This window comes from Athene cunicularia, assembly GCF_003259725.1.
Source record: "Athene cunicularia isolate RWA chromosome 2 unlocalized genomic scaffold, athCun1 chr2_part1, whole genome shotgun sequence".
Classification (NCBI taxonomy): Eukaryota; Metazoa; Chordata; class Aves; order Strigiformes; family Strigidae; genus Athene; species Athene cunicularia.
This window is the reverse complement of record NW_020799095.1, coordinates 31340349-31361268: the sequence shown is the minus strand read 5'-3', so window position 1 is coordinate 31361268 and position 20920 is coordinate 31340349. Positions and strand designations below refer to the sequence as shown.

General features: G+C 39.4%; 2 protein-coding genes across 2 annotated transcripts in view; both read right to left on the bottom strand.

Annotated features, from left to right (window-relative positions):
- LOC113477244 (macrophage mannose receptor 1-like) overlaps positions 1-6710 on the bottom strand; it is a 38303-nt gene extending 31593 nt beyond the window's left edge. Inside the window, exons 1-4 of the mRNA XM_026843469.1 lie at positions 6611-6710; positions 5267-5440; positions 3874-4035; positions 481-594 (exon numbers count right to left, since the gene is read on the bottom strand). Coding sequence (XP_026699270.1) covers positions 481-594; positions 3874-4035; positions 5267-5440; positions 6611-6671 — 511 coding nt within the window. The 5' untranslated portion in view covers positions 6672-6710. The remainder of the gene's footprint in view (positions 1-480; positions 595-3873; positions 4036-5266; positions 5441-6610) is intronic.
- Positions 6711-9283: 2573 nt separating this feature from the next.
- The window catches only part of LOC113477243 (macrophage mannose receptor 1-like), a 35346-nt gene continuing 23709 nt past the window's right edge, over positions 9284-20920 (bottom strand). The window contains 10 exon segments of the mRNA XM_026843468.1: positions 9284-9857; positions 11379-11411; positions 13418-13579; positions 13785-13901; positions 14338-14490; positions 15663-15828; positions 16675-16907; positions 18266-18356; positions 19571-19767; positions 20342-20456. Of these exon segments, the coding sequence (XP_026699269.1) occupies positions 9694-9857; positions 11379-11411; positions 13418-13579; positions 13785-13901; positions 14338-14490; positions 15663-15828; positions 16675-16907; positions 18266-18356; positions 19571-19767; positions 20342-20456 (1431 nt within the window). The 3' untranslated portion in view covers positions 9284-9693.

Here is a 20920-nt window from a genome sequence, read left to right as displayed (position 1 = left end):
AACACCACAAACCCATTCCTGTCTCCCTTCATTGAGGTGACACAGTGCAATTTTGCATAAACAGCTGAGGAATTATGAGTTAGTTCTGTAAGCCTCTCAATAATATTTAATATTTCTACAGACAACATAGTGTCATTATTTTCTAAATATTTTTCTGATTTTGGAAACTATGATTTATATTTAAACTCTTGGGCAACATGTTATGGAAAAATTCTGATCTCTGGTCTGTAGCATTATTTATCACTCCAAATGATACTCAGCTTTCATAAAAAGAATATAAGAATATAAAAGAACTTGCTATAGCTGATACCCATAGTGAACTTTGTAATTTGGAAGTGTACTTCTTAAAATAAAGATCTAGATCTTCAGCTATTATAAACCAGAATGGACTTTCCTGAAATAAAAGTAGCTAGGGTAGTTTTTATTAGTTGGTGTCTTATCAGAATTCCTTCAAAGATACAAAATCGATACGGTTCTTACCTGGAGCCCAGTTTAAATATCTGAAAGGGCTGCCCCCAGCCCACTGCCATCCACTGTTGAAATCCAAACTATTCAATCCAATCCAGAATGCAAAACTGAATTTTTTAATTAGCTCTAAAAATTAGGAAAAAAAGTCAGTTGTATCTTCCTATTCTCATTCTTAGCAAGTTCATCTAAAAGAAACATAGTCAAAAGTAAGAAATTTCTATTTCTTAGTTTAAGCCAGCCCCAATCCAGTATTTTCTACATTACTGAGGTGCAGAGATTAAAAAAGTAAAATAGGTATATGAATAAATATTGATTTAGCAGTAGTTAAAAGGGAAAATGAAAATCTCATTTCACTACTTAAATGAGTTTACTTCTCTCACTTTTTTTCATAACAACATAATGTCAGTGACCAGCTAGAGTGCATGGAGCTCTGCCTGGGGATGGATGAGGAGCCAACCATGAGTTTATGGGTCAGGATTAAAGGGAAGGCAGGACAGGAGACATTATAATCAGCTACAGGCCACATGACCAGGAAAACCAAGTGGTTGAGGCCCTCTACAGACAGACAGGAGCAGCCTCACATTCGCATGCCCTGGTCTTCATGGGGGACTTCAGCCACCCCAATATCTGTTGGAGGGGCAACGCAGCCGGGCACAAGCAATCCAGGAGGTTCCTTCTCCAAGTGGTAGAGGAGCCAATGAGGAGAGGGGCTATGCTGGACCTTGTTCTTACAACAAGGAGGAGCTGGTGGGGAATGTGAAGCTCAAGAGCAGATTTGGCTGCAGTGACCATGGAATGGTGGAGTTCAAGATCCTCAGGGCAGTGAGGAGGGTGCACAGCAAGCTCACTACCCTGCACTTCAGGAGAGCAGACCTTGGCCTCTTCAGGGATCTGCTTGGCAGAGTAGCATGGGTAAAGCCCTGGAGGGAAAAGACTCCCAAGAAAGATGGTTAATATTCAGGGATCATCTCCTCCACACTCAGAAGCGATGCATCCTGTCAAAGAAGTCAGGTAAAAGCACCAGGAGGCCTGCATGAATGAACAAGGAGCTCCTGGACAAGTTCAGACACAAAAAGGAAGCCTACAGAGGATGGAAGCAAGGACAGGTAGCCTGGGAGGAATATAGAGAAATTGTCTGAGCAGCCATGGATCAGGTTAGGAAGGCCAAAGCTCTGATAAAATTAAATCTGGCCAGGCACATCAAGAGCAACAGGAAAAGCTTCTATAGGTACACTGATGATAAAAGGAAGACTAAAGAATATGTGTGCCCTCTCCAAAATGAAATGGGAGAACTGGTTACTTGAGATATGGAGAAGGCTGAGGTACTCAATAACTTTTCTGCCTCAGTCTTCGCTGACAAATGCTCCAGCCACACTGCCCAACACATAAGGGAAAGTCAGGAAATGGGAGAAATAAGAACCACCCACTGTAGCAGAAGATCAGGTTCAAGACCATCTAAGGAACCTGAAGGTGCACAAGTCCATGGGACCTGGTGAGATGTGTCCTGAGGGAACTGGCAGATAGAGTGGCTAAGTCACTGTCCAGCTTATTTGAGAAATCATAGCAGTCTGTTGAAGTTCCCATTGACTGGCAAACAGGAAACTTAACCCCCATTTTCTAAAAGGGAAAAAAGGAAGACCCAGGGAACTACAGGGCAGTCAGTCTCACCCCTGTGCCTGGCAAGATCATGGAGTGGGTCCTCCTGAAAACTATTCTATTACATATGGAAAATAAAGAGGTGATTGGTGATAGCCATGGCTTCACTAAGGGCAAACTATGCTCGACAATTTGGTGGCTTTCTATGCACAGAACTGATGGATAAGGGAAGATCAACTGACGTCATCTACCTGGATTCATGAAAAGCATTTGACACTGTCCCACATGACATTTGTGTCTCTAAATTGGAAAGACATGGATTTTATGGATGGACCACTCAGTGGATAAGGAACTGGCTGCATGGTTGCACTTGAATAGTTGTGGTCAATAGCACAATGTCCAAGTGGAGAGCAGTGATGAGTGACGTTCCTCAGGAGTTGGTATTGGAAGCAGTGTTTTTTAACATCTTTGTTGGTGACATGGATGGTAGAATTAAGTGCACCCACAGCAAGTTTGGTGATGACACCAAGCTGTGTTGTAAGGTTGACATGCTGGAGGGAAGGGATGTGCCATCCAGAGGGACCTGGACAGGCTGGAAAGGTGGGCTGGTGGGAACTTCATGATGTTCAACAAGGCCAAGTGCAAGGTCCTGCACATGGGTCAGGGCAATCCCAAGAACAAATACAGGCTGGGCGATGAGTGGATTGAGAGCAGCCCTGTGGAGAAGGACTTGGGTGTATTGGTGGATGGAAAACTGACTATGAGCCAGCAATGTGCACTCACAGCCCAGGAAGCCAACTGTATCCTGGGCTGCATCAAGAGAAGTGTGGCCAGCAGGTCAAGGGAGGGCATTGTACCCCTCTACTCCTCTCTCATGAGACCCCACCTGGAGGGCTGTGTTCAGCTCTGGGGACCCTGATATAAGAAGAACATGGACGTGCTTGACTGGGTCCAAAGGAGGGAGACAAAGATGATCAGGATGCTGGAGCACCTCCCCTGTGAGGACAGGTTGAGACAGCTGGGTTTGTTCAGCTTGGAGAAGAAAAGTCTCTGGGGACACCTTATAGCAACCTTCCAGTACTTAAAGGGGACCTATAAGAAAGAAGGGGAGGGTCTCCTTATCAGGGAGTGTAGGGATAGGACAAGGGGTAATGGTTTTAAACTGAAAGAGGGTAGATTTAGATCAGCTATAAGGAAGAAGTTCTTCCCTGTGAGGGTGGTGAGACACTGGCACAGGTTGCCCAGAGCAGCTGTGGCTGCCCCCTCCCTGGCAGTGTTCAAGGCCAGGTTGGACGGGGCTTTGAGCAACCTGGGCTAGTGGAAGGTGTCCCTGCCTGTGGGGTTGGAACTAAATGATCTTTAATGTCCCTTCCAACCCAAACCTTTCTATGATTCTATAAGAGATCATTATCATATGTTCTCCTAGAAGATTAATAATCCTTGAAACACAGAGAAAAAGATACATTTGAGGACCAGACCATAGCCCTGCTCAGGAATGAGTGCAGCATCGTGAAGGCAAGCAGGGGAAATCCTCCCCTTTGGACAGGATCCAGAAGATGTAGTAGCTCCCACCTGGAGCACAAAGGTGGAATGGGGCCATTTTCCCCCCTGTAGAGGTTTGGAACCAACCCTTCATAAAAAAAACACAACAGCTAGTGGAAGGGCCGTTCAGACAATCTCCCTTTTGGCAGCTGCTGAACCACCCCTGACATTCTGTCTTCTTTGCTGAGACAGAAGACAAGGTAGCCAACTTCATCATCTAAACCTCTGGGGCAGCATATTTTAAGGTCTTGGTCTCTATCATTTTACCTCCTATATATGCTTGCTCATGAATCTCTGTGATGCTTAAGAGTTCTGCATCTTGCTGCTGACAGCTTTTCCTTGCTTGGTGCCATGTTAGAGCTGATTCTGAGTTTATCTGATAGTGAATGCCAGTTGAGACATCTTCCATCCAAAATCTTTCTGTGTCATCTGGAAGAAGACATAGAGCACTGTTGTTTGAAGATTGACATTGCACCAACTAAAAGCCAGTGAAGTATATAATGATGCAAAATCTCTAAAAATGCACAGTATTAAATGTATGCTATCATCAATTTTAAAGTACCAGAAAAAATGAAATCAGTTTAGACATATTTTTTTTTTAATGTAATTTTTTTGAAATTAAAAATATTATTTTAAATTTATAAGTTTTTAGAAGGGAGTGAATGGGTTTCCAATATTTGCTTTTAGATTTTCTTTTACGTAAAATGTAAACCATACCTATGTAAACCAGACATATTTGTTGATTGAAAAAAGAGACTGCAGGGTGATGTCAGAGGAGGAAAGTAAGCGTGTAGGTGAACTGTAGAGTTCACTGTAGGTGAACCCTGGAGGCTCTTCATCCCTGTGGGGCAGGAACTGCTTCTTAGTTCATCATCAAGAGAAGCAGCTTTTTCAAAAATGGCAGAACCTGGCCCTTGACAGCTTGAGGAGCTATAAAAACAGTCTATGTAGCACCTACGTGCAGGTCAGCTGCAGTCTTCCTTTGCAGAACAACTTACAAAACCTTCTGAAACTGTTGTGCTATTGGGAAGGCAGTTGGTAAGAAAAGTGAAACAGTTTGTGTCCCGAGGTGGAGGGTTCCAAACATAAATTCAGTGCAGAAGATAGAACAAATATGGGAGAGGAGGATAATTTTAGCAGCAGCATTTTTGTGTAGGCTGACAAAAGCTGTAGGAGACAAGAACAATATAAGAAATGGATGTTTGGGAAAAAAACAGTATACTGCAGTTAAAGTGAGAACTGACCTACAGGGCATGCCTAAGAAATAAAGAGCAATGGAAAATTTTTGTAAGGGAGATATGTGTCTAAATTCACGCTGGTCATGCCATGCACTTAAGTCACATAACATGAGATATCAAAGAGCCTCTTCACCTCTCTGGTCTACAAAGAGAAACAGCCACCTCCAGTAGGTGAGTCAGAACCTGGCTGGGCTGAACCACAGACCAGCCTCTTGGACGCACCTCTTCCTCTCCACTCACTATAGAAGGAGCACTTGGCTACTGGGGCTTATGTTCAATCAGATGATTTTCATTTGGTCTACTCTGACAAGTGTCGTGAGGGTGTGCTGCTGGTAGCTGGTAGCTGATAAAGAACATGGTAGCTCAATAGGTTTTCTCAACAATGTTTCATGACAATTTAATAAATAAAATGCAGGACTTACTTATTAGTGGGCAAAATCCATATCGTTTATCTGCATCAAAGTCTGCAGTTGTCGCACACCAGAGCCAGCCATCTGACCTACCAGCATCTGTGCACTCATTGTACTGTTTGCCTTCATATTTGAAAGGGAATACACATGGCTGTCCATTGGCATTTCCTTGTAATGTAAAGGTATCTTAGGGGGAAGAAAGGGTAAAGATGACTAATGAAAATAATCATAAAATCATAAATATGACTTTCTGGTAGTGGATCTAACTATCAGTATATCTGTCTATCTATATTGAGAGATCACATAATCTATTTTTGACTAATTTTTATCATATTTTCCCCTTGTGTAGCTAGATATTTTAAATAATATGTTTTATTAAATTTGGGGTTTTAAACACTGTGTTTAGAGTTTGATATATAGGCTTGTAGGAAAGTCAAATTCTGTGATGATAAGTTGCTGATAAGTCCTGACAACAGAAAAAACACAAGCAGATCACAAACGAGTTCACTGCATTGTTGTATTCTGTACAGCTCAATAGGTTCCCTTTATCATTCCATCTTTTCATTAATTGTTTAAAGAAAAAGGATAGATGTGCAAAGAGAATACAGATCATGATCAGATTGTCATAAGCATATATACACAGTAAAAATTTCTGCACTTGGAGAGGTCATGCAGATTCACCCTCAACTCATTCTCTAAGACTGGCAACGCTTCATCTTTTTTAAACTATCACACTATTACAGAAGCATTCTTTTATTCTGAAATTTCTGTTAGACACTCTCAATCTCACACTCATGCAAAAACATTCTTCTGCTCAGTGCTACATATATTACTCCTTTACCATTTCTCTCTATAGCTATACCAAATGAGTGATTTTTGTCTTCAGACTAGAACTGTTCCAATTTGGTCAGACTGAAGGGGAGGAGCCAGTTCTTCTTTCTCATACTTCATGTCTCAGAGCAAAAAAAGAAACTTGTGCAGCTATCATGAAAACATGACTCTAAACCCCCTTGACTGATCACTGCACAATGGATGTGATGGGGAGGATGAATGCTCCATGCTTCCTCCATCTCTCATCGCCCTCCCATACAGTGCCATCTGATTTAATATTCCCACATAAATAAATTCTGTTTTAAATAATCTGATCTTATTACCTCCATTTCCCCTAATGTCCCTACATCTCCCTTTTATTCTGTGAATCAAGAACTTCCAGGATAATACCAAGTATACCCTTTAGATCATGTATCAAATCTGTTAACAAATACGAAATAATCAATCTATGCATTAAAACTGTAAAGCTGCCCAAGGAAAAGCATTTTCATATCTAGTTTAACACAAAACCATCAGAAAACTTACCCAGTGACTGTAATGAACCATGCACGAGGGAAAGAAAGACTAGGAACCTGAAGAAACTCATTGCAAACGTAACTTGCTTTTCATTTCTCTACCAAAAGTTGAACTATAAGGTTGGCAGTAGATAAAATCCTTCTGAGTGAGGATAGCAATAGGTCCTCTGTGTCAAAGGCTTGATGGATAAAGATCTGTACTCTAAATAAGGAAATATCCTGTCATGTGGTATTTTGAAATAACTACAGTGCACATTGTAAACACTGCTCTCTGAAGAGAGAGTGACTTCCAAAACCGAAGTCTTCATCCATGTAACTAGAGGTGGTGACATTTGTCTTTTTCTGGAACTTTGCTAGTATTATATATAGATCAGTTGTTGGGGTCCTGCACAGGACAGATATCTAAAAAAGCAACTTGAGAATTGTTGACAAGAAACCTGCAGTGAAATATCATTGATTTAAAAAGCCTCTGCTTTAACCCTTACGTCTCAGGAATAAAGAGACAAAACCCCAGTGGTTCAGTACTTCTCTATATCTACACATCTAGAAGAAAGAGAACAAATTTTACAGGACCGGTAGTATTCACTGCACTGTCAATTACTGCTCACTTTGAGGGCTAATATTGCTTTTTTTTTTTTCTGCACTGTTACACTTCCTTTGATCACAGTTTGAGGCTGGGCTGTTTATAACTACTTGTTGAAGATCTGAAAGAAGGGAAAATGTTCAATGCTATAGGCTAATGATAAGCTTCCCTGTAACAGGAGAGAAACTTTTGCCTGGAATACTTTTGTCAAGCAAATGGATGTTTTCATCTATCTGAGAAATTCCTAATGAGAGTGTTCCAGGACAAAGCCAAACATAAGCTAAATTGGAAAAGCTTCTTTTAATCTGTGAACAAAGTGTTTGTCTGAAGACATATATTGGCATGGCAATTCTTGTACAATTATGCCGCAAAGCTGTGCTGGCAAATATTCACATGCAAACAAATCCTACTGTTTCTTCTGTTTATTTACATCAGTGAAATTAAAAGAAATAATGATAATGAAATTGAAAAAAGCAAGAAGTGAAATAGTAGATATATATATATATAGAAGCTGAACAGATGATGTCATATGAGGAGCAGCTATCTTTGCTTTTAATTATAAAGGTGTTAAGAAAAATTATTGAATGAACTGGCTAATCTTGTGAACTTAAAAAGTATTAAAAGAGAAAAAATCTTCAGAAAATAATGGCTGGATTTCAGTAAAAGTGCAAACTGAATAAACTGTTTAATAATAACTATTCTATTTGCAGGTGACATTCAGGGAAAGCTTAGTGTGAGCAAGTCTTGCAGGAGTAGCCCAAAGTTATAAAACTGAGTGGTGCCACAGAAAACAACTGGATGGGAGAGAAATAGAAACTGAATTTACTAAGTGAAACCATGTTTTGGATACATCTGAAATCACAAATGAGATGACTCCAACAGAAGGGATCTTAAGGGAAAATACCCGGAGGACACAATTCCTGCTGATGCCCTCCTCTGCATCGCAAAATGCCAGCTGCACTCTGGTTCAAAGTGGGCTTTAGTCCCCCTCTTGTGTAAATGGATGCTTCTGAGAATTCAGCTCCCCAGGGCTGCAGAGCGACAGGGGGAGTTTAGTGCAGACACTGGGGTAGTCTGAAAGAGGAATTGAGAACTTCAGAGCTGCCCCTTTTACATGACCAACCAGCCTGACACTCGTTACAAACCTTTTTGGGTCAGTGTCCTGCATGTTAAATTTCACTTGTGAAATAACCTGTTCTCACCAGGGTGCTAAATTCTTGATTGTATTTATGCAAAAAAACCCCGCAAAACAAAACAAACAAACAAACGCAAACACAAAAAAAAAACAAACAAACAAACAAACAAAAAAAAACAGGAGCCCAGTGCCCAGAAAAGAAACTTTATTACTTTTTATTATTATTTCTTTTAACCTTCCAGCCTGCTCAGTAGACCCTGTGCAGCCTGGGGAAAGCAGATTGTTTGCTGAGGCATAAAGTGTTTGGTGTCTAAATTATATTTGCCACTCACCTAAATGCTATTTTGTACTGCTTTCTACTGTTTTTCTAGCATCTTAAACTTAGTCTTCTTGCAGATTCCTACTACAGTATCATCTGCTGCATTCCTTAGTTTTTAGTTCCTTTTTGTCACATTTAAAAATGGCAAGTTGGTGTTTTTCAAGCTGAATTCAAAGTGGCAACGAGAAAAGCCCTCCCTGTTATTGACAAAAGAGTTACTGTGCAGGCAGAAGGACTTCTCTTCCCCTTTCTTCTCATTTGATTCACAGGGAAGGTTGAAGCTGAAAATTACACTTATAAAAACTTTATTTATTTCCAAGCATTAACAAAAAGAAGGAAGAATGCAAGAGTGAGAATATTTTAATTCACATACTACAGCTAACAATCATATTGTTAGGAAGAAAAGACAGAAAAAAGACCAAAACCTACATCTAAGCCTAATATCCTTTGCTGGTATGAACTGTATTTTCCATAGCAGAAGGTGAAAACGGCAAGGTTTTCTATCCTAAATTATCTGGGATAAGTATATGAAGCACTATTTAATAAGTGTAATAGGATACAGCTACAAGGAACAATAAAAGTGCTTGTCTGATGGAGTGAAGCTTGTGGGGCAAAACAAGTTCAAGATTGCAACAGAGTTGGGCAAATTTTTTTTTTTATTTCTTTGCAGTGTCCAGAAAGTCAGGGGAATACAGTTCTAAATAGTAATCACACCTTCTTGAATATTCATTCTCATTAGTTGACTTCTATAGTACTTTTTTCAGCGTGTTTATTTGTATTTGACAAGTTATTTGCACTAGTAGTTTTGCTAATGCACTTGAGAACATCTTGACTGTTACAAAATTATAACATCCATAATATACTGACTTTGTGAAATATACCTGATACAAAAGAGTCTGCCAGTGCACAAAGGGAAAAGGGATTTAATTTAAGATTAGAAATATCCTCACTAGGGACTTTTAACAGATACATCCTTTAATTTCAGCAAGTACCTTTCTCCTCTGAAATGGTACATGCCACAGGACCCATTCTCACCATTCTTCAGTCACCAAACCATTATTTTAGAAGTGTATCATTGCCAGAATCTGCTGATAGTTGTTTTTGTCTTTTTCTCTTGTAGAAATAGACTGACATGCCGGCTCCAAGAAGAGCAAGAATAGCCAAGAAAATGAGTGGCCAAACAGAGACATGAAGAGGTGGGTGAGTTTCTTCGTTCTTGCCTGAAATTAATGCATATAACTGTGAGAAACTTTAGTATTTTTTTATTCCACATACAACATGAAAAACATGGAGATGTTCTCTCCTGCCTGAACTTCGATTTTGTTCACTGTAAAACTGAGCCCTGAATTGTTTCTGATCATAGTCAGGCCTCTGTTTCTAATGCTAATGTGGTTTTAGTGGATCTAGATTAAGTGATATACAATGCATGCAGAGGATGCTTGTAAGAATTTAACGAAAAATGATGCTTTAGATATTATATGGGATACTAATTATTTGGGAATTAGTTTTACAACATTTTTATGTTACTTTCTTTACAATAATGCCTATGGAAGGAATCTGCACATACATCTACTCTCTGTATTCAGTAACTGACAGTCTTTGCAGGTCAGCCTGTTGTTGGGTGGGAGTGTTGATCTGCTCGAGGGCAGGGAGGCTCTGCAGAGAGACCTGGACAGGCTGGAGCCATGGGCTGAGCCCAACTGGAGGAGTTTCCATAAGGCCAAATGCCGGGGGCTGCCCTTGGGCCACAACAACCCCCAGCAGCGCTACAGGCTTGGGGAGGAGTGGCTGGAGAGCTGCCAGTCAGAGAGGGACCTGGGGGGTTGATTGACAGCCGGCTGAACAGGAGCCAGCAGTGTGCCCAGGGGGCCAAGAAGGCCAATGGCATCCTGGCTTGTGTCAGCAATAGCGTGGCCAGCAGGGACAGGGAAGGGATCTGACCCCTGTACTTGGCACTGGTGAGGCCGCCCCTCGATTCCTGTGTTCAGTTTTGGGCCCCTCACTACAAAAAGGACATTGAATGACTCGAGCGTGTCCAGAGAAGGGCAACGAAGCTGGTGCAGGGTCTGGAGCACAGGTCGTACGGGGAGCGGCTGAGGGAACTGGGGGTGTTTAGTCTGGAGAAGAGGAGGCTGAGGGGAGACCTCATCGCTCTCTACAGCTCCCTGAAAGGAGGGTGCAGAGACCTGGGGATGAGCCTCTTGAACCGAGTAATAAGTGACAGGACAAGAGGGAATGGCCTCAAGTTGTGCCAGGGAAGGTTTAGTCTGTATATTAGGAAGCATTTCTTTCCAGAAGGGGTTGTTAGGCGTTGGAATGGGCTGCCCAGGGAGGTGGTGGAGTCCCCATCCCTGGAGGTGTTCAAGAGTTGGGTTGACACAGCACTGAGGGATATGGTGTAGTTGGGAACTGTCAGTGTTAGGTTAATGGTTGGACTAGGTGATCGTCAAGGTCTTTTCCAACCTAGATGATTCTGTACCTGTTCTCAGTAAGTCACAAGTCAGGTCACAGCTGAGTTTATCAGCTCAGGGTTAGCCCTGCAGCAGTGCAGTCAACCAAGTGCATGTGAGTGCTTGTGTACATGTAAAAGGCACCATGGGATTACCCTGGGTGATTTATAACCATGCATCCCAGTAACCATCAGCAGGACTTGATCTTTAAAAAGGGGGTGATTTGGGAAAACTCATTTTAAATCCATCTTGTATTTAGATTTTTGTTAATTTTCTTATGAAAGTTCTTACCTTCTTGCTGTAAAGGACTCCTGCTAGGCTCAACTTCAATGAATAGCAGAGAAATAATATGACACTTCATTAGAATTCATAAGTTTGAAAGCTTTGCTAAAATTATACAGGAACAAAACCCCCTGAATTATTACTATTGTATTAATAACATGTAGCCTTTTATAATAGACATATACAAGTGAGGCAAAAAATACGTTACTAAGTTTTTACCTTGCTTCTTACCATTACCAAACTGTAATAAAACTTTATATTGGTTTAAAATCTACCAACATTGAAATACTGTCTGGTTTTTATGTTAACTCAAAAATATATTTTCGCATTTTTCCTGAAAGATTAATTTAATTTAATAACAATATGATGTACAACTTTGGAGATTAATTTGATTAGGAATTTAGGAAGCTCTGCGTGTCCAAAAGGATTCTATTGTTACAATTAATTTTAAGATTCTTAAATGCCTTCCCTAGAAAATGCCCTCTGATTCAAGGCTGAATTCTTCCCATTCACCTATGCATAAGAAAGAGACAAAGAAAAGACCATTATAAAATCTTTGTTGTTGAAGATGTGAAAAAACTGTTTGACACTCAGAAAAGAAGAAGAATTAAACATATTGGATATTCCTATAGAATAAGAAAAAAATATTCTAAATCAAGACTCCTTTAATTATCAAGAAAATATTTCTCCTCTTGGCTCTTTTACATCGCAGTTTGAAAACACACTTTCTACCCAGAGAAGCTATAAAGGCAACATGTAAATTGGAAGCAGAGCAGAATGAGAAATGAATATGTACAAAGCAACAGTATCTCCTTTTAAGGCAGGAAATAGTTACACATGAGAGCATCTTATGATTCAGTGGATGGATTTCAGTGCTGCCTTATTATTTTAGTACTATATGGGATGGAATATAATTTGGATGTTCTCAGTAAATCTTTAACAGGGAATAACTGATTTACTGCCATGGGCATGTACTGTTTTAAGCATGGAAATTAGAAGTGCATGGGAGATGACTGCTTCTTTGTTACATTTAAGTTTGGGGTTTTTTTAATTAAAGACTACACTTGGAATACAATTAAAAGCTAACCCCAAATTTTCAATTATTTTTCTGAGAACTACTGTGTCTTGCAATGGTTTTAATATTGAAGTAACGCCCTTTCAACTTCTCATCCAAACAAAGGAATCTTAAAATTTTTTTGTACACAGGAAATTAGGTTTTCAGCATAGGACAGAGATGTTCCCCACGATTTAATCAGGATAATACAAAAGCTGGAAAATTAAACCTGATCTCACAGCTACTACAAAAGAAAGTACAAAGATTTAAAGATGGTAACCTACCATTTTTTAGGTAAGACTGATGTTAACGTCTAACTTAAGAGAATGAAATGATAGTCTTTTCTTTCAGAAAGAAATAGTCTGGTATATACAATACTGCATGTAATTTTCCAGAAATGCTGGTAAGACAGTTTCTGTAATGACTTGAAGTTCTCATTTAATGTTAATTTTTATTCACTGTAACTCCTTATGTTATTATTGTAACACAAACAGCTCGCCTTTTAGTATCCCTGAGACATTACTGACTTAAAGGTTGTTGAATCAGGCCCAATATGAAGCCACTTTTTGACACGGAGTAATAATACAATTTTGGAGTATAACAAGCTTGGAGAGGAAGTTTGATTATTCAAATTAATTCCTCCCTGCAAAGGTATAATAACTCTTACAATACTTAGTCTCTGGAAAAGTCATAAGTTTGCACAAGTGTTTAACAGATGCTGTACCAATGCCCGTGTTCAGTATTCAAAAGTTTTCTGAAAGTGTATTTCTCAACCTAGGCTGCATACAGTACATTACAATATTCCCATGCGAGTGCAGTCTGTGATACGAAGAGCTCACAGTCTGCAAAAACAGGCAACTACAAATGTTTAGAAAAATGAGGTATGCCAAATAAAACTGTCAGAAATTACTTCCAGACATGTGGTGGACGGCTGTAACAGTTACTAGTAAACAGATCTGCTCTGTCACTAAGGGCTGAGTCACTAAGGACTTACCTTTGGGTTTTTTGCAGATAAATCCTTTTTCAGAAGAGCAATCAGTGTTGTCCCAATAACCCGATGGTGCAATCATTTCAACACAGTGATGCTCCACACTGGATTCTTTCTCCTCCCAATTGACAAAGTCCAGTGCAGCATTATCTAGCCACAACCACTGGCCTAAAGACCAACATACAGAGTAAAAAAATTAAAATGTTTCTCATGGATATTTTAACTCCTTAGCTCAGCACATGACTTGAAAAATTGGTTACTATTATATTTCTGAGCAATAGACCATGCCATATTTTTGTAAAAATACAGTTATCCTCAGTTTTCTCATATTAGAAAAGCATTTTTCAATTAAATATTGAAAGTAAAGCATTACCATCCACATTTCGGTAAAGTCCTATCCAGAAGCCTCCTACTTTATTTCCAAGTGGTTGTATTGTATGGATCAGAAAGTCAGATTCGTCCATGTTTTCTACTGAAACCAAGGTAGCACCTGAAAGGCATTGGCAAGAAAATAACCTACATGAGCAATTACTGGAATGACTTCCTCTTTCAAGTCTGTACAAACAATAACTTTTGAAAGTGTTATGCACGCTACTCTGTTGGCTTCCCCATTGCTTCTTGCAGAGGACAGAGACCTGGATGTGCTTAGTGGCTGTGGCACCCCACCACTGCTCCCAGGGTGGTGCCCCAGAAACCATGAGCTGATGGGGAGCTCTACATCTGGGGACACTGCAGCCCCTGGGATGACAGAAGTCTGCACAAAGTCACTTGTGTCAGTTTATTTTCATTGTGCCAGATTTAGAATAGCTTGGTAGGTAAATAAAGTATATCTAACATTAAAAAAAAATATTAATGATTTACATTTTTATGTGAGTTTTGTATAAACTTTATTACAGATCTGATCACTTGATAATGAAGGCTCTCACCTGACTGAGCACACTCAAGGGAGGCTAATGCCCAGCTTTTCCCAGCTGATGCTTCGAGGTAATAGCAGTGGCCGCGGTAAGGAATCCAAGCGCGGAGATCAGCTGCTTCAGGGCAGTCTCCAGGTAGCTGAGCAGGGTCGGTAGGAGCTATAGCTAAAAAAAACATATGGTCTGAAGATGGTATTGCATTATGAGTAATCTATGAGGTAAGATACGTGTGTAAATAGCGTGGGATTTCTCCCACCCAGTTTTAACTATCTGGACCTCTATTTCCTGACTATTCCTATGGGCCCCAGCTCAGACAACAGGGAGAGCCAAGCATTCAAGAGTGTAAAACATCTTATTTCTCCAGTCACATTTCTTAGGACAAGGAAATAAATCACACCCTTCAGCATCTACTACTGCCTTGGCAGTACTGTAAGGAAAGCAAACCCTGAGGAATGATATAGATCTCAAATTTGCATTCCCACAACAATGAAAGCTGTTGTAGGTTAATTAATCATTGATATCACAGTCCCATATTTTATGGCTGCCTGGTCTCTTTATGTTGTAACTTTATAGAAAGGAGCCATCAGTGGAGCATGCCTCTGCCAAATTAGTCTGTTTCTAATCATGCGAACAATTCCAATTAACTTCTATTGGTCTGCGGTCTTTGCACTGCATATGCAGACCAAATGTACAGTTGGGAAGTTTAACTTGCAAGCCACCTTCAAGTGGCAACATATATCTTGAATCTCACATCAGGAACAGAATATATTTTGTAGCCTTAAAACTTCAAGGAGGGAAAACAACACAATTCTACAAAAATCTACAAGCAAACATGCCTCTGCATACCTCTACAAAGAGTTAAAGTTTCATTCACATTCCCAAGGCTCGTACACCTACATCAGAACTGCTTTAGTTCTAGCAATAGTGAATGTGAGTGAAACTCTTCCCTGTATTTTGGCTGACACCTCTATGTGAACTTATCCAGTTCATGCAGTCCACACAGTCAGAGCACGTTCCCAGCACTTACTTATATTACACACAAACTCAAATGTGCTCATGTCTCAGAAAGAGGAAGGTAAAGATAGAGCTTCATCTTATGCAAACAGTGATGACTGCCATGAAAGTAATGCAGCCATATCCATTTTGCAAGAGGCTTTCATATGGCTTAATTCATATATCATCCAATAGCAAACCTCCAGACTCTGCAGGGAAGTTGACAGTATCCTGAAGCATACTCCTCTGAGGGTTTTAGCCCAAGCCAGAGCAAAATCTCTGGGATTAGGCAGACCAATGGAATTAGGAGTGTGCCTTTAAAATTATTCCACTCATTTGCTTACCATCTGATATCTTACAAACTGAACCATAGTTTTCATTGCAGGGTGCTGTTTTCCAGGTACCATCAAGATCTAGGTAGACACAAGCATTCTTCTCTTTTGGTTCCCCTGCTGCCCATTTTGTGTACCTGGTTTTCCAGTTATCGGTCCATTTGTAATAGCTGCCAGTCTGAAAACAAAGAAGTTTGGGTAACAGTTTTTTAACATAGAAAGCTCTGACATATAGTGTCCTATGTCTATTTGAGGTTTGGTTTTTTTGTTTTGGTTTTTTTTTTTAAAAAAAAAAAAAAAAAAAAAAGCCCTGTGCTGCTCTGACATTTTAAACACCATTCACTGTTCTAGGGAATGTCACCAGGTGCTCTGAGTTACACAAGAACTACATATGAATGGTATTCAATAGTGCATTGCTTTCAGAAGGGTTTTTCTCTAACATAAACTTACATACATACAAACATACAACATGGTAAGAAACTCACATGAGTCCATCTTAGGTCATTTAGTAAATCCCATATCAAGAGAAGGAATTACAGAGCATTCATCCCCTCTGCTCTGCTTTATTTAAATTAAAACTGGGAGCTATTTTGTAAGTAAAGATTACTTGACATTAAACAGCTAATCTTTTCTCTCTAATACTCATAATAACTTTTATTAATATAATAATAAGTAGCTTTCTATATAGCAGAGAGTTAGACTTTCAGAATGGCTAACAATTGCTTCACGACAGCTGCATATCCTGGCTTGAGAGTCTCAGTCCGCACCTTTATTTCTGTTACAGTTTCTAGAGCCTTCTACTTTCATCTATTGCGTCCTGCTTAACCTTTTCTGTGACTCTTCACCCCATTTAGTGCCTGAAAGTCTTTGGGTGACTAACAGAACCACTAGAAATCTATGCATGTACACAGTAAAGCCATTCAGAGTAGAGTTGTTTGAGCACTGTTACAAATTGAGCATCCAGCAGGTATATAAGGAGGAGAGCTCACCAAGAACCTGTACCTCCCATCTGTCCAGCACTTACCATATTGCTGTTAAGACCTATCCACACAGGTTTTCCATATTTCAACATTTGGATCCACAGGAATGAATGGATATAGGCATCTGAAATGCTGGCAAGTTCTGCAGATTTGTCCTGACAAGTTTTTCTGGCCTCTTCCCATTGCATTTCAGACAAGACGATTGAATAGCTACTGTCACCATAACGGACAAACCCAGAGGATGGATTTGTTGTCGGTACTTCAGACTGTGTGGTAACTATGGAGGAAAAACGGAATGCATGAATTTACAGCATACCACTCATCTCTAGCATGGAAACTATAAAAAAATAGATCAAAATGTCAGTATCAACAATAAGTCAAAGTCTTTATTTAAGTTCATGAACAATTTGTTAATTAAAAAAAAAAAAAAAGCAAACAAATGAAACCAACCAAGCAAAAAAACCCAAACAAAACCCAAAAGAGTCCAAACTGAACTTGTTGTAAAACATGAGCAAAATTATTAATGTAAAAAGTAGAGTGAAATCCTATATGACCTGAAGTAGAGAGTATACTTACTAGAGGTCTGACTAGTGCAGACTAAGACTAATAAATTGGATATTTGAGTTCCCACACTTTAAGATATTTTGACTAAATCTGGATATCTGAGTATACACCTGTGTCAGATCTCTGGTGAAGAGGATTAGGGCTAGATGTTTAAAGCATTTACTGTCATACCCTATTATCACAACCTGAGACTTTGATACTTGATGTTAATTGATCACCACTCACTGTTGACTCAAAGTCGTTAGCTTATCTGTAAGGGCTGCTTGCACATTTGAGTCAGGGGTATATATTCCCATCCTTGAGATTGTAAATGTATTCAGAAGAGCTGTAATGGGGATTAAGCAACCTAAAAATGCCTCCCTAAAACTACACGTTTGCTGTGCAGGGAGAGGGGGTTCTTACAAGCCAGTTAGCTATGCTGAGAGTTAACAGACTTCAGGAGCTGATTGAAGCAGCCAGGAATAGTTTTTACTAATGGTGTAATAAAGATAAGGCAAAACTGTTTTGTTATCTATGCTTTGCCTTTTCTACTCCCATGGTATGGCTGGGCAGCAGGGAAGTGCATAATTACAATTCTACAGAAGGACAGTCAAAACTTATTACTCATTTTGGTGTGGAAAAAAAAAATCAATATTCTTCTACAATAAAGACACAGCTGAGACTGTACATTTTAGTAGACATCATATGGCATTCATTAGAAATGTTGAGAGAGAATTAAATCCCCTGCTCAGAGACAGCCAGGAGTATGGGAAGATCATTGCAAGAGCTTATGCATTAAAGAGGGTGACTAAAAGCCTCATATTTAACTAAGAAGGTGGCCACTTCCCCTTATTATTCCCTAGTATTATTCATGATTTAGGTACAAAACCCCAACTGAGATAGTGGTTCCTCTCCAGCAATTTCTGTGGAACAAATTTAAGAATAGTACTGCCTTAAGACTGGTGGAGCTTTGGAAGCCTGAGAGACTTAGAATGAGACTCAAAGTTGAAAGAAATCACATCAGTTTATATATTCAGCTTATATATCTGAGATATATTTTCTGTTTAGGAGACTGGGTTGAAAAGAACTCACTTGAATTCATTTGGCAAATATAACCTCTCTCATTGTCACAGCTGTCATCTCTCCATTTCCCATCTGACTTGATGATGAAGACACAATCTGTCTGAAGGAGAGGGGAAGATACACAGCCATTACAAAAGGCAATCAAGAGCTGGTGAGCTGAAGCTCCTGTGCTCCTAGTGCAAACCTGATGGCAGATAAGAGGAGAAAGGAGAAGTGCTCTTTAGGCACCTATGTAATTAGTTCTAATTTCCTAGATTTCTGCCAAATGGCTTGACCTGGTATTTATTAGTGACCCCTTAAATTTGAACAAGGCTTCCACTGGTGCCAGTGAAGGTCTGAAAGAAAGGCCTCTAAGAAAATAATCTTCCCAGTTTTATTAAGAATCATTTAATGACTACAGAAATGACTAGGGTACCTATAATATCTTCTCAATTCTGATTTACAATTATTTAGAACTTCTTCAAAACATTTCCATCAGTGGGAAATACAATATAAGAACTATTATTAAAAGCATTATTCTGGATTTATCTTGCAGAAAACAGGTACCCTTTGCCAGTTGTTTGTAGTCATTATGAAGTTATTACTATCAGATGTCTTTAGTAACAATCAAATTTTCCCTTGACTTCATCATGCTTAATTGCTTCAAGATTTCCTTCATGGATCCCCTGATTTCGAGACTGGTTGCAACACCTTCCAGCATTTCATCCAAGTTTCTTATGCTGATTTAAACAAGTTTTAGCCATAAGCAAGTTTACTGGTGATAGATGTTAAAAATCTCTGGTGACTAGCTGCCTATCATTTCCTCAGAAACAACATGTTTATCTCCTTTGGAAAAGAGACTGAATTTCAGCTGAGAAATAGCCCTTTTATTGAAGATATCATTTTGTACTGTCAGAAACTAGTAAAGCACCATGGGAGGACATTAGCAAGAAATGGAACATATACATAGACAAATTAATGTTGCACCAACAACCTTAATTTTGTTTTATCATAACTTTTCTATGTTTGGTGTTGCAACTTTAATGTTTATTGTAATGCAGTTTGTGGGGGGGTTGATGTAATACATGCCTTTCTGGGCCTGTTTCACAGAACTGGTATTTTGCAATAGGTCAGATGGAAAGCACAAGGTCCCTCTTCTTCAGAACCTCCACCAAACACTTTTGGTGTATATGGAACTGTTATCAGGTGACTTGCTAAACCCCATTCTGCTTACAAATGGACTTGTTTCAGCATCTTTTTATTGCTCCTGTAACTTCCCTTTTGGGAAAATCATTTAGCTGTCTAAAATATGCAGGTTACTTAAATTTCTTGTACCTCCACAGTGATGTCTGTCAACATTTCATAGTCATAATAATCAAAGAAGCTTTGTTTCTGCTCTGGTGCTCCATTAACCCAGTTGGTGTAGGAAATGGTGCTTCCATCTGTCCAAAGAAATGTGGACTCTTTGTTGATATCATTCATCCCAACCCAAACATTAGTGGTGGCATCCTTTAAATGATAGAAGAGGAAAGCTGGAGGGAAGCAAAGATTTCTCATTAAGGAAGTTCATCATGACTTACACAAAACAGGAAAAATGTGCAAACGTCCAGAACTGGGTCCATATTGAAAGGATAACATTTCCCACCACAGAACCCATCTGCTTTTAACTAAATGTTTAGATAAGCATCTGTAAGATCATATGTTACACAAGCATTAAGGCTGAAAAAATAGTAAAAGAAAGCTCTGAAGCAAATTAGAAAGTGTCCCCTTCCCCACTATGTCTGCACATACAGTGCTCAGCAAACAGTAACTGCCTCTCAGAGAGACAGGAAATACAAATGTCTGTCAATCTGAGGGATCTGTGCAACCACACTAAAAACAGACTGGAAGTTTCATGAAAACTGAGCCATTGAACGAACTAAAAACGCACACTTTATTTCTTATATGCAATAATTTAGCTATTGTTTCATACTAAAACAAAGCATAAACTGACCTGGCTAACAAGTAATTTTCAACAGAGAATCCCATAATCTATTTCTGAGAGTATAGCAGTTTCTTTAGTGACATAATAATAATTTTTTCTTTCAGTAGAGCCCATACATGTACCTTGCTCTTGTTCATTTGATATGGTAGCCAAGTTTCCTCCCAAATTGATACAAGCATCTCGAGCAGCATGCCACATGAGCTTTACTGTTATATTGGAAGCAAATATTTTGAAACACTGGAAAAAAAAGCGAAAACTTCATTCAAACTAGCAAAGATGAGCATGGTTGAATATGACTAATATCAATTAGCTATTGGATGTAAATTTCTCCAGAAAAAGAAATCAGACCTAGAATAACTGACAGAGCTCAAGAATAGAAAGTATGTGTGTCTACACAGGTAGATACTTAGCCCATCTCATTGTACAATGTGTAATCCAGAAGCCTACTATCATCTGAACTGATCATAATGATGTCAAGTACATAATCCCTTTTCACATTTTCACCTGCCTGCTTCCTGCAATAACAGGGGGATCATTTAAAACCAAGAAAATGTAGCTTTGGGTGACACAGCTGCAGGGAATGATCTCTACTCTGTCTTGTCCTGCTTCCAGTGACTGTGGTCATCATGCCAAACTGTATGAAATATCCTTTGACACATTGACCTAACATTCTGAGGATGTAATAGTAAACAGTGTATACA